The sequence below is a fragment of the Notothenia rossii genome (genome assembly GCF_949606895.1).
Source record: "Notothenia rossii genome assembly, chromosome: 10".
Lineage (NCBI taxonomy): Eukaryota > Metazoa > Chordata > Actinopteri > Perciformes > Nototheniidae > Notothenia > Notothenia rossii.
In genome coordinates, this window is record NC_136908.1 from 4559033 (window position 1) to 4574773 (window position 15741).

General features: G+C 38.8%; 1 protein-coding gene across 1 annotated transcript; it reads right to left on the reverse strand.

Annotated features, from left to right (window-relative positions):
- Nucleotides 1-5239: 5239 nt before the first annotated feature.
- paqr7a (progestin and adipoQ receptor family member VII, a) lies at nucleotides 5240-15339 on the reverse strand. Its single transcript, XM_079652705.1, has 2 exons — nucleotides 15247-15339; nucleotides 5240-10036 (listed from the first exon to the last, which is right to left on the reverse strand). Exon 2 carries the CDS (start codon nucleotides 10000-10002, stop codon nucleotides 8944-8946), a length of 1059 nt encoding a protein of 352 aa, XP_079508831.1. The 5' UTR covers nucleotides 10003-10036; nucleotides 15247-15339; the 3' UTR covers nucleotides 5240-8943.
- Between the last annotated feature and the right edge of the window lie 402 nt (nucleotides 15340-15741).

The window sequence follows — 15741 nt, forward strand, 5'->3', positions numbered from 1 at the left end:
TGTTGCCTCTTTAACACCCGGTCAATGGTTGCAACACTTATAGACTGAATGTTACTGAAGACATCCTGGTCTGCAATTATTCTGGCCTGAATCTCCCTTAAGCGGATTTCATTGTTGGCCACAACCATATCAACAATGGCAGACTCTTGTTCTGGAGTAAAGGCCTTTCGTCTGCCACCAGAGCGGGGTGCTCTTTCAGTTCTATCAATAAATATTTGAGAATGTTATGTACTGTAATATAAAAACAGTGATCGAAACCTACATCAAAATAGAAATGCATGAAGTGCTGTAAAAAAGGGTTACAGTAGCTTACCTATTTTCGTGCCTGAAGATCCTAATAATGGATGCCACTGTTGATCTCGGTATATTGGGCTGAACCCTTTGGCCAGCCTCACTGAGGGACATGCCATGGTTTATGACGTGGTCCACAATAGTTGCACGGGTGTTGTCCGAAACTACTGTTCGCATTGGTCCCCTTTCAACTCTTCCACCACGCATACGTACAGCCCTCCCTCTTCCTCTCTGAACATGAGGGTTCCCTCTTCCTCTCTGAACATCAGCTCTCCCTCTTCCTCTCTGAACATCAGCTCTCCCTCTTCCTCTCTGAACATCAGCCCTCCCTCTTCCTCGCTGAACAACAGGGTTCCTTCTCCCTCTCAGAGCTCCTCTACCTACTCGATCAGCCATTTTGTTTACACAAACATCTTACTGAAGTGAGGGAGGTCTTTTATAGGATTCTCACTAATTACAATTACTATAGGAAATTCATTGATGTCAGCTGTGAGCAATTCATTTACATGGAAGTGAAGTACTCAATTCACCCCAATACAAAAAAAAACATTTCTCAATGTGCAAAAAGGAAAAGACCACAATTACTGACTGTAAAAATGTTGTATCAGCTATAGCTAATCCTCCCCATATGAACATCTCAAAGACCTATGCAAGTCATATCAACACTATTATAGCTTTACCGGCACCATTTAAAAAAATATTTTAAGTACAGTCATGCAAATTCTATCATGTAAATGTTTTCAATGTAACATCATTACTGTAAGGTATACAGTACATTCCATGGAGTTACCTTTTTCAATGGGGTGATTGACTGATAACAAGTGTTAATATTTTGCACATCAAGTGTCAATTAGTGTAGCTATGGTCTAAGTTTATGAGGAAGTGTTATCCACTGTGAGAAGATTATTTGTTGTTTTGTAGACATGAGTTACACAACAGATTTTTGATCTTTGTGTAGAGAATTGTAACTTCAGTTAGATAATTGTGTGATCTGTTTTGCAAAACACTGCTTAGCATCTGCATTTTGTGTGATATCAATGAGAAATGGTATACTGTTGTAGAGAAATGGTTTTCTGTTTCGATGGCTGTGCTGTTGGTTTGATGAAAGGAATTTTGATTCTAAATAGTGGGTTTAGCGATTGAGAAAAACTGTAAATTACGAATACACACTACCGCCGCCTGCTGGTAAGGAGAGTTATTGCCACTCACGCATGAACACGGCGACGCAACAGTCGGCGTCGGCGTCAGCGAGTTCTCTGGTGACTGCTTGGTGTGTCAGGGCCTTACAGTTTTTCTCAATCGCTAAACCCACTATTTAGAATCAAAATTCCTTTCATCAAACCAACAGCACAGCCATCGAAACAGAAAACCATTTCTCTACAACAGTATACCATTTATCATTGATATCACACAAAATGCAGATGCTAAGCAGTGTTTTGCAAAACAGATCACACAATTCTCTAACTGAAGTTACAATTCTCTACACAAAGATCAAAAATCTTTTGTGTAACTCATGTCTACAAAACAAAAAAAAATCTTCTCACAGTGGATAACGCTTCCTCATAAACTTAGACCATAGCTACACTAATTGACACTTGATGTGCAAAATATTAACACTTGTTATCAGTCAATCACCCCATTGAAAAAGGTAACTCCATGGAATGTACTGTATACCTTACAGTAATGATGTTACATTGAAAACATTTACAAGATAGAATTTGCATGACTGTACTTAAAATATGTTTTTTACTGTAATGGTGCCGGTAAAGCTATAATAGTGTTGATATGACTTGCATAGCTCTTTGAGATGTTCATATGGGGAGGATTAGCTATAGCTGATACAACATTTTTACAGTCAGTAATTGTGGTCTTTTCCTTTTTGCACATTGAGAAATGTTTTTTTTTGTATTGGGCTGAATTGAGTACTTCACTTCCATGTAAATGAATTGCTCACAGCTGACATCAATGAATTTCCTATAGTAATTGTAATTACAGTAGTGAGAATCCTATAAAAGACCTCCCTCACTTCAGTAAGATGTTTGTCAAGGGTGGTGTCGACACGCAAGGAGATATTTCCCACGCTGCCTTGCAAGGGAAGACATACGCTGTGACGTAGATGAGGCTATGTGGCCAGACAGACGGCAAAGAGCAGATCAGTAAAGCTATATAGATCTCATTCTCTGCTTTACTGCTGATTTACATCATTTACCCATGTTATTTTTTTCCAGTGTATTGCTATTCATCTTTTGTTTCTGTTACGGTGCTCTACTGAAAATGAGACATAAAAACAATGGCATAGTTACAGTAACACACTGTTTTTCCTATATGTAAGTTTGTTTCTCCCAACTTGTCAGTTTTCCGTTCAGTTTCCAATATCGATAGCTTGAGGTTTGTGTATTGATGATTGTAGTCAGTATTTAGTGTGCCACTTAGTAATGACTGTTCAAATAGTCTTCTAATGAGCTGACAAATGTTTGTTTTTGGAGAAGGTATCTGGTTTTGGAAGGGGTATTTTTTGTTTTGAGTGCCTTAGAGCACTTTGCAAGGAATGTATATTGTTATGGTAGAATGTGTTGTTATGGTGACCGGAGTTTCAGTTATGAAAACACATTTGTCTCATTAGAGGACAATTTGTTCTGTTTCGATCGACTTATTCTTTTTTGTGACCAGTATTTTCAGTTTTGGTCATGTAAGTGCATTTTGCAAAAGATATTCAGAGTTATGACAAGTGTGTTTCTGTTTAGATGGCTATGTTCTTGTTTTGAAGAAATGAATTTTGATTCTAAATAGTGGGTTTAGCAATTGAGAAAAACTGTAAGAGGTGAGATATCTCTAAGGGGTTGACCAATCACAACAGAGCTCGTCAGCTAACCAATCAGAGCAGACTGGGCTCTGGTTTCAAACAGAGGGTGAAAAGAGGTGCTTCAGCACAGGCAGTATGAGAAAAATAAAGAGCTTTGTGAAAATTAAAGCATGGAGACATGTCCCAGTAGAGACACAAAATACTGATATGAACTTCAAAATGAGCAGAATATATCTTCTTTAACCCGTGTTAAATTTTGTTTAATCCGTACTAATGCTAAATTCTTAAAGCCTGGAACACCAACATATTAAACGGCAACATTTTGCAACAAAAATCTATTAGTTTTATAGGAGTCTTTGATTTCCTTCCATCCACCAGATGCCTTTAGACTTTTATTCCTTTCCCCATCACCTACCCCAACCATCTTCTCACCTGTTGTTCTTAATTCTCTAACTCTGCATCCCAGTAGATTCTCAGTTTGACTTAATCCAATGCAGTTTGCTATTTTCCTGACCACTTGGGGGCAGTAGGTATTTCATTAGCACTTGGTCCCTCTGAGAAAAACACTATCCTATTTCTGAAAGAGAAGACATTTGAAGAGGATTTACCTTTGTAAATAGTGTTAACAGAACACCAAATGAGGTTCATGCTCAATAGTTGCAGGACTAATGGCAGAGTCCCACAATGGAGCCCCCTGGCTTCCTGGCATTGCACAGAAACTGAACCAACAAGTGGTGCATACTAATGGGCCTTCCATGTTTGCGGCTTTGGTTTGAAAACAATTGCTGAACAGAGGGCTTTCTTTAACCCTTAGATGCATAAGTTGGTCTTTTTTGATCCTTTGAGGTGGTTTTCTTTGTAATTACATTTTTTTTATCATTTCATATTCCAGCTATTCCTCAAAAAACATGTTTTGGATATCATGCCATTCACATTTAAAGTGTTAATTGTATACATTTTAAGAAATTGTAGTTTTTGTATTACTACCCCAAGCTTCCATATGTGGGTCAAAAATGAACCGCATGCATTTTCTATGGAATTTTTCGAAATGTATTTTTTTTTTCTAAAATTATAAATAGTGAACAATTAAATATAAAATATTTCTAGTATGAAACAAAATATAATACTAAATATTACAGTTATTTTTCCTAACCAAAATGACAAAATGGCATAAAAACACATTATTATATTATTCTAATACGGGTCCCTTTTGAAGAGTGTATAGGGTCCAGTCACTCGTGCACCTAAGGGTTAAATAAGCTGCAGCTCAGGCTATGCCATTGGGTGCAAAGGACCCTTTCAAAAGAGTTTGGAAATGAAAATGATAATCAACTATCCTTACATGCCCGAATATATACATTTCAAACTGTATAAAAACAGACTTATCAGTGTAAGGAGTCGCACTCTGCTGTAGAGACATATGAGATATGATGAGATATGATTATTGCAACAGATGATTCAAGACTCAGAAGGACAACTCTTTGACTAGTTTATTGCATAAGGTATTCAGGCTTGGAAATATGAGTTGGGCCGTGGGACATTTATTGGAAGATATATCAATAGATGGATTGCTTAATGATCATATTAGGCGAAGAGTCCAGTGTCACTGGCCCCGCTGGCCTTCACCTACAAAATGTTACTCAAGAGCCACGTAACAACCAGGAAGAGACAGAAAATGACCTAAAAGAAACATAAAACAACTACAACGAGACACAACAAGACTAGAAAGAGACCAAAACAACTCCAAAGTGATGTACAGCAACTGGAGAGAGAAACAGAGACTCACATTGACCATGAAGAGGGGCAATCAGGCACAAGAAGAGACACAAAAGAACTCCAGAGTGATGTAAAACGGCTCCAAAGAGACTCAGGGACAACAACACGTCTGTGTTACTTGTTTTTTACGAGTTGAAGTGAAGACATTTTGCATGTCCGTGCCCTTGTTTATTTTCACAAGTACAGGCAAACAGCTGTTCTACAGTCAAGCGAGTACTCGTTACATCTGACATCTTTCCTACATGGACTCTCTTTTCATGAAATCTCTTTGTTTTGCTGGTTCTGTTTTGTTTACGCTTGACATTTTGTAATGATATTGGGTCACCTTATTGGTAAGATGTAGAATCAAATAATTGCATTAATACATCATCCAGTTTTATGAAACATGTTTTATTTCATTACTGAGGAAATGCTTCCTTTGCATATAATCCTAACATCTTGGACTACAAATGTCCATGTTTTTATGTTGAATCAGAACAATAAGCCACAGTGAAAGTGGAAAGACAAGATTTACAGAGTATCAACACACATGTTAGGTATCAAAGTGGATCTGTACAGTTTGCAAATGGCTGTGGAGACCAAATAACAATCATATTTCTCCACAATTCTTCCATAAAGAAATAATACAGCACCAGCATTAACACATTTATCCCCACAAAAAAGTAACTATTTTAAACAGGGAAATTACAGGGGGTGTATTATTACCACACATATTTTTGCAATGAATTATGTAATGCCATCTTTGATTCAATATTGTGTTCAATATCCAATAAATCCCTAAATACACACAAGGCCATACAAATGTATACATTCAAAAATATAGAAATACGTCACTATTGTTTTATAGATAAATAGATTTCAAAGCATGATTTAATTTCATTTTTTTGGATTCACTTTACCACATTTCTCTATTTTCCAATCTTTAAATTTGTCTATGCATACTCATTTAAATTCCTTTATTTGTATGAATTCATATCGCTTCATTTTTTTTTATTTCAAAGGCATATTAATTTACGTATTTGTTAAATATTGAATGAAATACATTACATAATTCACCCCTACAAGCAATATCATCTCCTCTCATTCTGCAGGTCATTCTGTAGATGTAGGTCCACCCAGGGGGCGCCCCTTGCAAACAGGCAAGGCAGGCAACTGCTTGGGGCCCCGGACCAGAAAGGGACAACATGAAACACCCTTTTTTGGGGGGGGGGGGGGGGGGGGTGATGAGAGCTGGTTCGAGGGGCCCCCAGTGAATTTTTGCCCAGGGCCCCCACAGACTCTAGGATCGCCACTGGGTCCACCTATCTAAGAAGCAGGAGCTGCTGTTACTTTTCTGGTAATAATACGAGTTAAACATAAAATATCTATACCTACACAACAGTATTAACAACATTAACTTCACTTCGCTATAGCAAGGAAAATACAAGTCATACAGGCTTGAGATCATTTTGAGAAAATGAAAGTGCATTAACAGAAATAACAGTTTCATATCAAAATACTTAAGGCACAATAAGGAAGAGCTCAATTCACAATCAGAGTCTAAGTTAATCAAAAAATAATCAGAGCCAGAGTGTTACATCAGATAGTACGGTATATGTGAGCTTTAACCATTATTTATGACCGCTTTGTCACTGACAAGTGTACACTAGTGTGCAAAGGTCAACACGCCCTTTTTGCACATATGAAACTCAAAGCGGTTATGAAAAGAAAAGGTGCTTTTATAAAGATGATATCTGCCTTCACACTCTGCTTCCAAAAGATAATTGTTTAACCCTTAGATGCATAAGTGGGTCTTTTTTGACACGGTGAGGTGGTTTTGTTGAAGTATCTTTGTAATTACATTTTTTCATCATTTCATATTCCAGCTATTTCTCAAAAAATCAGATCTGATACCTGTCAGTATAATAATAATAATAATAATAATAATAATAATAATAATAATAATAATAATAATAATAATAATAATAATAATAATAATAAATTATATTTGTACAGGGCTTTTCAAGGACTCAACATCGCTTTACAACAAAAGGGAAGGTTAGGGTTGGGGGGTATAGGACTATCAAACTTGACCAACCGGCATGGATTGATGGGGGGTGGGCTATGAGTAGACAAGAGGAGAAGAGATGAGTTTTGAAAAGGGACTGGAATACTGTGAGGGTCTCAGAATAGCGGAGATCTTTGCATCGATATGTTCAAAACGGTTTTTTTCAAAATGTAAAAAAAATGTCTAAAATTATAAATAGTGAAAATTAAATATTTCTAGTGTGAACCAAAATATAATACTAAATATTATACAAGCGATTTGTCTTAACCAAAATGACAAGAATGGCATAAAAACACATTATTCTAATACGGGTCCTTTTTGACCCACTTATGGGAGAGTGGGGTCCAGTCACTCTAAGTGCATCTAAGGGTTAACTCAATCTCACTTTGTTCACATCTTGGTCACTACGGGTAACCTCTCATAGATTCAAAATAATATGGTACCTTCATCTGTTATACGTACCCTTGTTTACCAACATTCACTTCTCCCTTATGGAATAAAAGGGAAGCATTCAAGATTCCCAATAAGACACAATACAGTGATCATACAAAACATTCATCAAATATATAAGACTCTAATATATTAAATCCCTCGTAAAATATCTATCTTTCTTAAATAATTCAAGGCAGTGTATTGCTATATCTAAAAAGGAGCTAGCAAAAGGACAACATGTTAACTAAATAGTTTTGATTTCTCGAAATAGGGTTGTATGAGAGAATAATTAGCTTAAGTGGACACTATCTTTTGTAATACTTTTACTGCTGTCACATCCCTTTATGACGGGGAACTGAAACAAGTTATCTATGCTCATTTCAAAGCCGCCAGAGTCCATGTTAAACAGTCATATTAACTACAAGAACACGGGGGAGTGAAAGGTGAAGCACTGCCAACATGTTGAAATTTGGCATACACAAACTGATATTGATTCACGGGTTGAATAGGTTTTAACTGCTGCCCCCGTCCAAGGCTGAATATTGATTTGACTGGGGGCATGCCAACGTTTGTCTATCATAGTAGGTAATACACTAGCAATGAAATGTCACCATAAGTCCTCAAATTTGTCCAAACTACATTTACAACACCATGAAAATGGCAACTTAAATCCTAAGGCTTTCCTCTCAGAAGAGCCTGGACACTGTGCAATTATCTCATGGCATTTGGCGGTTGAGAACGGCATCATTCACAAAATAACACTCGCTCAGCACCACCTTTATGCCAAATATTACATAACATGTGAAAATGACCAGGGCCGGCATGGAGAAACATTGTAGTTTACGGTATGAATGGTAGATTTCTGGTGATGTTACTAGTTTATATTGTCTGAACTTGCAACAAGCACACATTCGTTTCTCGGTTATATTCTTGATCTTTTGAATGTCTATAAGCTGTAAAAAGTTATATGTACCAGTCTTGGCTGATGCTTTAAAAAAAATGATATTTTCACAAACTCTATACAAATACAATTCAGTCCCAAAATACTCGCCACCCCTTTTTGTAATCTGGCCCTTACAGTTATGAAATATGCAAAATGAAACAAGTATTTACATAAAACAAGCGTATACAGTATGGTTAGTTCCCTGTCTGTCAATGTGCAACGCCATTGCTCTGATGGCCCATTATTCAGATAACATTTTTTTTCCCATTGGACCCAAAGCCAGTTTGTCTGATAGATTGTTATCCCAAGAACAAACACCCAACATTTCTAGGGCTCTAATTTCTATAATTCCAAAACTCCAATTGTCTGAAAATGTCCCTATAGACCCAAAATCCATTTATCTGAATGTCCATTTGTGCAACTGCCCGTTATCCCTATGGCAAAGGCATAGAACCACTAATCGAATGTCTAAACCTAAACAACACAACAAATAAAGGTAACAAGTACTATCCAATCAGAGGCAGAGTAGGTCTTCGACGTTATAGGAAAAATCAATTGAGGCATTTCTCTGACTATTAGGGTTTCGGAAAATGGGCAGTAAGTCTGAGGCGATAAAGGCACATGAATGCCTTTCCTACAATCCCTTATCTATTATTTGGACTTGCAACCTAGCAGTTTTTTAACTTTCCTTAGCATTAAGAAAACAATTAGTGAGCAACCAATTAAAACCAACACATACAGTCCCACAAAGAGACCCGCCTCATCGCTTCCATGCAGACGCGAGTACAGCTCCCTGCGGCCCACGTAGTCCAGGTAGGAGGCATGGATCTGACACAGGGTGCAGCAAGACAGAAAGACATGGAATATCTGATGGCTCTGTCCCACAAAATCGCACCGCCCAGGGAAGCATCGCTCAAAAACAGGACAGGTGAAGAAGAAGCCGCAGCTAAGAAAGAAAGCCACCTGGCCAAAATGATAGAAGACCGCTGGATCATCGCTGTTCTTATGCCATGACATGAATCTATATGCCACAGGGCTAGTGTCCCACATATAGCTAAGTGCTGAGGGCACCACCTGGCACACCTTACGCACCCACATGGGACGTCTGTGGTTGCAGTACTTCCCATAGGTGCATCCCAGACATGACAGACAGCTGAGGAAGGTCGCGACAGGCATGAAGATCCCATGAACGTGTCTGTGGAAGCCCTCTTCCACAGCGTAGTAAAAGTGAACCACAGCACTGCCGTACTGATACTGTGCGACCCCGACATAATCCAGGAAGAAGAAACTATAATTACACAGCTCAGACTTGCCCCCCAGCAGGTGGGCTACTGTACTGAAACCTGTGTAGATCAAGGAAGACACGATGAGGATCATCAGGGGCCACGAATGAGGGTCACTAACAAAGTCCACAGTCTCAGCGAGTTGCCTGAATTTAATCAGAAGAACTAAAAACGCCAGCAGGTGAGTCCAGACGTTCATGGTCTCGTTGTGGCGCTGGAATAACGACAGGAAGTAGTAGCGCCAGTTTTGGTTGAGCGGTCGGTAGCCGGTGCTGACGTAGCGCTCTCTGAAGTAAGTGGGAACCTCGGAGTCTTTTAGGGTGCCGGGCATGGAGGGGGCGGCCTCGTTCAGCATCTGGGGAACCTCCCTGATCTGCTGCAGGCTGATGAACACTCGCCCGATTCTATCCATCACGGTGGTCGCCATTACTGTCGGTAGCTGAGTGACGCACACTGGGTTCCTGCGGAGAAGATATTAAAGGTCACCTATTATGCAAAATCCACTTTTTCATGTCTCTTCTACATCAACATGTGTCCCCTCTTCCTCATGTCTCTTCTACATCAACATGTGTCCCCTCTTCTTCATGTCTCTTCTACATCAACATGTGTCCCCTCTTCTTCATGTCTCTTCTACATCAACATGTGTCCCCTCTTCCTCATGTGTCTTCTACATCAACATGTGTCCCCTCTTCCTCATGTCTCTTCTACATCAACATGTGTCCCCTCTTCTTCATGTCTCTTATACATCAACATGTGTCCCCTCTTCCTCATGTCTCTTCTACATCAACATGTGTCCCCTCTTCTTCATGTCTCTTATACATCAACATGTGTCCCCTCTTCTTCATGTCTCTTATACATCAACATGTGTCCCCTCTTCCTCATGTCTCTTCTACATCAACATGTGTCCCCTCTTCTTCATGTCTCTTCTACATCAACATGTGTCCCCTCTTCTTCATGTCTCATATACATCAACATGTGTCCCCTCTTCTTCATGTCTCTTCTACATCAACATGTGTCCCCTCTTCTTCATGTCTCTTCTTCATCAACATGTGTCCCCTCTTCTTCATGTCTCTTCTACATCAACATGTGTCCCCTCGTCTTCATGTCTCTTCTACATCAACATGTGTCCCCTCTTCTCCATGTCTCTTCTACATCAACATGTGTCCCCTCTTCTTCATGTCTCTTCTACATCAACATGTGTCCCCTCTTCTTCATGTCTCTTATACATCAACATGTGTCCCCTCTTCCTCATGTCTCTTCTACATCAACATGTGTCCCCTCTTCTTCATGTCTCTTATACATCAACATGTGTCCCCTCTTCTTCATGTCTCTTCTACATCAACATGTGTCCCCTCTTCTCCGTGTCTCTTCTACATCAACATGTGTCCCCTCTTCTCCATGTCTCTTCTACATCAACATGTGTCCCCTCTTCTTCATGTCTCTTCTACATCAACATGTGTCCCCTCTTCTTCATGTCTCTTCTACATCAACATGTGTCCCCTCTTCTTCATGTCTCTTCTACATCAAAATGTGTCCCCTCTTCTTCATGTCTCTTCTACATCAACATGTGTCCCCTCTTCTTCGTGTCTCTTCTACATCAACATGTGTCCCCTCTGTGGAAAGAGACTCTGAAAGTTTCAGGAACAAAGATTCTCTCTCTTTTTGATCCATTTCTATAAAAACCTGTCTGAAAATGAGCTGATCAGATTTTGGCCACTTTATGATGTCATTACGATGTGTTGTCTTGTGTAACCATTAGCCAATCAGCAACCAAGGTAACCCCCCCCCCCTCCTTATCACCTGAATCTCCTCCTAGAGCACCATTGAGTTCTTTTTAACCAAATCTCTCTCAGAGGGGCGTGGGGAGGGGCTCCTTATTTTCATCTAAAGTAACAGACAGAGAATCAGCACTTTGGAAACAGAGGGGATTATGGGTAATGCTGCAATGATCTGTTTGGTGTTTCAGCCAATCAGAGACATGTTCTGTATATATCTGAGACCTGTGACATATTGATGAAAAACAGTATAATAGGAGACCATTAACTTTCTAAAAAATGAACAGATCTGTTATTCATCAACTCTGACTCCTTCAAGATACCAAAATATTTCTCATAGGACATGAAACACTAATCTTGTACTAATGTACATTTTACAAAGATATTGCTAGTGGCTGTTATTTTGTATATATTGATTGTTGTGCTTGTATTGTGTCTTAATGTGTGCATATGTGTAAATGTGTCTGTTGATTGTGTATATATATATAGGTATGCATATTTGTATACGTATGTTTGTATTCAGGATTGTGGGAAACGGTATTTCGATATCTCTGTCTGTAAACACAAACTGAAAGATTGACAATAAGGTTCACATTGACTTTGAAAAGCTGCTATCTCGGTGAAAATGTGTATGGCCCCTCCACCCAAGCTTACCTCCACCAAACATGAATCTAATGCTAATAATGAGTTGAAATATATTATTAATCGAGGGGGAAAAAAGGAATCAGGGAAGAAATATTATCCTGGAATTCAATTCAGTTTTGTTCAACGGGAAAGTAATTTTTAAATCTGTTTTCACGTATTTCAAGAGGGATTAAAATGTGTGCTATCAAATGACAACAAACTGTAGCGTGGACCATCAGTGATCATCTTCTGCAAGTATTTATGAATATTTCCTCATTTTATTTCCTGTTCTGCAGTTTCCTAGGTTGTAAATATTGTATCTTTCTTTGTTTTAGTTAACGTTAGTCATATTGCGGCTGTGGGTTAAGCGTGTTGGTTGCATTGATAACCTCAGTTATATCACGGTGCAAAGATGTAGGCAGGAAACATATCATAAGTTATGTAACTGTCGTAATTCTGTATCTTATCACTGGATGGCTTCTCTTTTTTTTGCACCGTTCTCAGTTAAACCTAGAGATAGTTGTGTACGAAAACCACAAGTAAATCAGCATGTCTGAAATACTCAAACAGGCCCCTCTTGAGGTTTTAAAGGACCCATGTCATGCTTTTCTGGTTCTTACCCGTCCCCTTGTGTGTTATGAAGCTTTTTCTGTAACCGGTCTGCAGAGTCACAAACCCTCAAAGTACACCCTGTAGCGAGTAAAACTCTAACACAGAGAAGACCTGTCTATGCTGCCCCAGAACGCCTCGTTGGACATTTCTCTTTTCCCTCCTGGGTACAGTGACGTATTTGGGTATAGTTACGTCCGCGCATAGTTACAATTTCTCTGCCTGAGACGGCGGGACGCGGCGTGTGAGCACACAGACTCCCAGCCAGGCTGCGGGTGGGCTCGGGTTGGTTTCGGGCTGGGTTTCGCTGTCTCGCAGGCGGCCACTGGGCTCACGGGGGGGGGGGGGGCAGGAGCTCCAACAAGCCGTTTAGGACAGAGAGTGAATACACATATACAGAGATGCTGTTTGAGAAACCAATGTGAGTTTGGAAAATTGCACAATGTAAATCTATTCTAGTAGACCTCAACAATGGAATTATGATCAGTAGAAATGGCCATGACCTGGGACCTTTAAGAAGAAAGGATACAGAGTTTGAGGAAGCTGCTCATAGGACCATGAATTTAAAAGAAGTTTGTCCTCCGAGGTATACAAATGTAGCCTTTTGCTAATTTTAATGGAAATAAATGTTATTACATCATGTTGCTCCTCAAATGGATTCAATCCAGACTGACTCATTCATTCCCATTTATCTTTCCCATTGGACTGAAAAAAGATGTTTGGCTCAATTTGACACAGTTTGACTAATGTTAACATCCTGTGTTGACAGAGTTTGGTCTGGAACGAAGTACATTTTCTCCTGATTTTAACTTTTTCTGTACTATGTTGATTCATTTAAACTTCAGAGTCTTCAAGCCCTGGGCATTGAGTGGCTGCCACGTGATGGACTGATAAGATATATGCATTAGCAGCACCACTTTACTTACAATGTAAACGGTTTGTTTAAGTTGTACTGGATAACTGACAAAAAGGAAAGGTCAAAAATTGTAAGTAAACAACAAGGTTAGCTGTCCGTGACAGAGGTCGACAAAGTACTCTTTACTTCAGTAGGAATACTACAGTGAAAAAAACTCTGTTACACAATAAAAAGTAAGGAGTGAAAGTATTAAAATCAAGATGTACCTAAAAGTTAAAAAATACACAAATAATAATATACAAAATGTTCGTTTCAAAATAATATATTCTATACTATTGTATAATCATTTTCATTGCTTTAAAGATTAATTTAATTAAGGTTATTTTTAAGCAACTTGCTGGACTGGGATTTTATCAAGCGATTCATAAAGTGTAACTTCATCTTATTTAATATATGATAAATGATAATTAGGCATATGTTGATGATATGTTGTACATTCATTCATGTATTCAAAGTAATACAAGTCATTTGGCTCTGACTAGTCTAGTAGAGAGAAGCATTAAGAAGCAGAAATGGAAATACTTAAGAAGAGGTGGCAAAGTACCCAGATCTTGTACTCAGGGCCGGCTCCAGACAATGTGCTGCCCTAGGCGAGATTTTAGCCGATTTAGCAGATTCTAACAACAACAGCGCCGGTACCGGTTCTCGCGCTCGCTGCTCACTGCTCGCGCTCTCTCTCTCTCTCGCTTGCTCTCTCTCTCTCTCTCTCTCTCGATCCCACGCTCACTCGCACTTTGGCTGTGAGCGCCTGATAAGCCAACATCCTCCATTTTCATCACTTACAGCGCCCACCGTACAGGGCAAATGAAAAGTGTAATCGGGGTGAAAAGGGTGTTACATTTACTTAATTATGAATATTGTTACATCAAGGCCAAAAATTAGGATGAGCACCAACGGTAAAAAAAAAATTCCCTCCCAGAGCTACCAGCGCAGCCCCCCCAGATCTGGCGCCCTAGGCGGACATCTATAACGCCAGTGCTACGGGCCGGCCCTACTTGTACTTGTATGAGATATGTTTTTATAATGATTGATCATGAAAGTGTTCTTAAAGCTGGTAAAGGTGAAGCTAGTTTGAATGACTTCGTATACTGCAGGGCAGTAACTAAAGTCTTATTTAAGAACTGATTATATTTCACATCATTCATCTGTAAAGTAACTAAAGGTATTAAATAAATGTAGTGGAGTAAAAGTATTTACCTCTAATTTTGTGTGGAGTAGAAGTACAAAGAAGCACAAAAACAGAACTATGTAAAGAACATCCATAAACATGCACCTGTTTGCATCTCAAATATCATACTCCATTCTCTTCTGGCACTATTTCTATTTTATTTGTATTTACTTGCACATCTCAAAACATTCTCTTGCACTATTTTATCTGTTTTACTTTCCCCATGTATGTCCCATATATATTCATGTTGCTCTGCTGGAGGAGCCTGAGACTTCAGTGTTCTCATTGCCATATAGACTGTAGCTGCTGTGGACATTACAATAAAAGCCTTGAATCTTGAACATGGAAATACTCAAGTAAAGTACAAGTACCTCAAAGTAGTTTCGAGTATAAACTAAGTTACATTAAACCACTGAGTACTGTACTTGAGTAGAACTACTTAGTTACTTTCCACCTCTGTACTTAAGTAAGCCTACAAGTACCTCAAAACAGTACTTCTACTTTAGTAAGTACTTCGTTACTGTCTACCAATGACCGAGTATTGGTATAAACCTCGTTAGTTGACTGAATTTCACTCACTTTTTGGTGGTTTGAGTTCCTTCAGCTGAAGCGTCTTCCTCCTCCTCGACCTCCGCCCGACGAGGCAGAAAATATTAGACAGATTGAATAAAGTTCAGAAGTGAGAAGCTCCAAGATACTTCATTTACTTAAAAGACAACCGGAAGTGAAAGGTTTCTGTTACAAAAATAAAAGCGTAATTGAAAAAAAATCCCATTCATTCACAATATTAGATGGATCATAAATGTTTTTTAATGGAAATGTAAACGTCAAATAAAACATTGACTAGGAATCACAAGTGCTACAAAAAACACGAGATATTGCTTGTTTGTGTAGTCTCCATAATAGCAGCAATGAAAAGTAGTCAGGCATAGTTAGACCAAAATAGTATATAATCTGCTATGCATGTATTTATTTAGAGTTTTTTTTAATCTTAATTTCATTTTAGCCTTGTGTTTTTTTTAATCAATTTCAGATGTTTTTATGGTTTATCCTATCCAACATATCAGGAATATC

Excerpts from the sequence above, each read along its gene's own strand:
- paqr7a (XM_079652705.1), bottom strand. The coding sequence starts at position 10,002 with ATGGCGACCACCGTGATGGATAGAATCGGGCGAGTGTTCATCAGCCTG.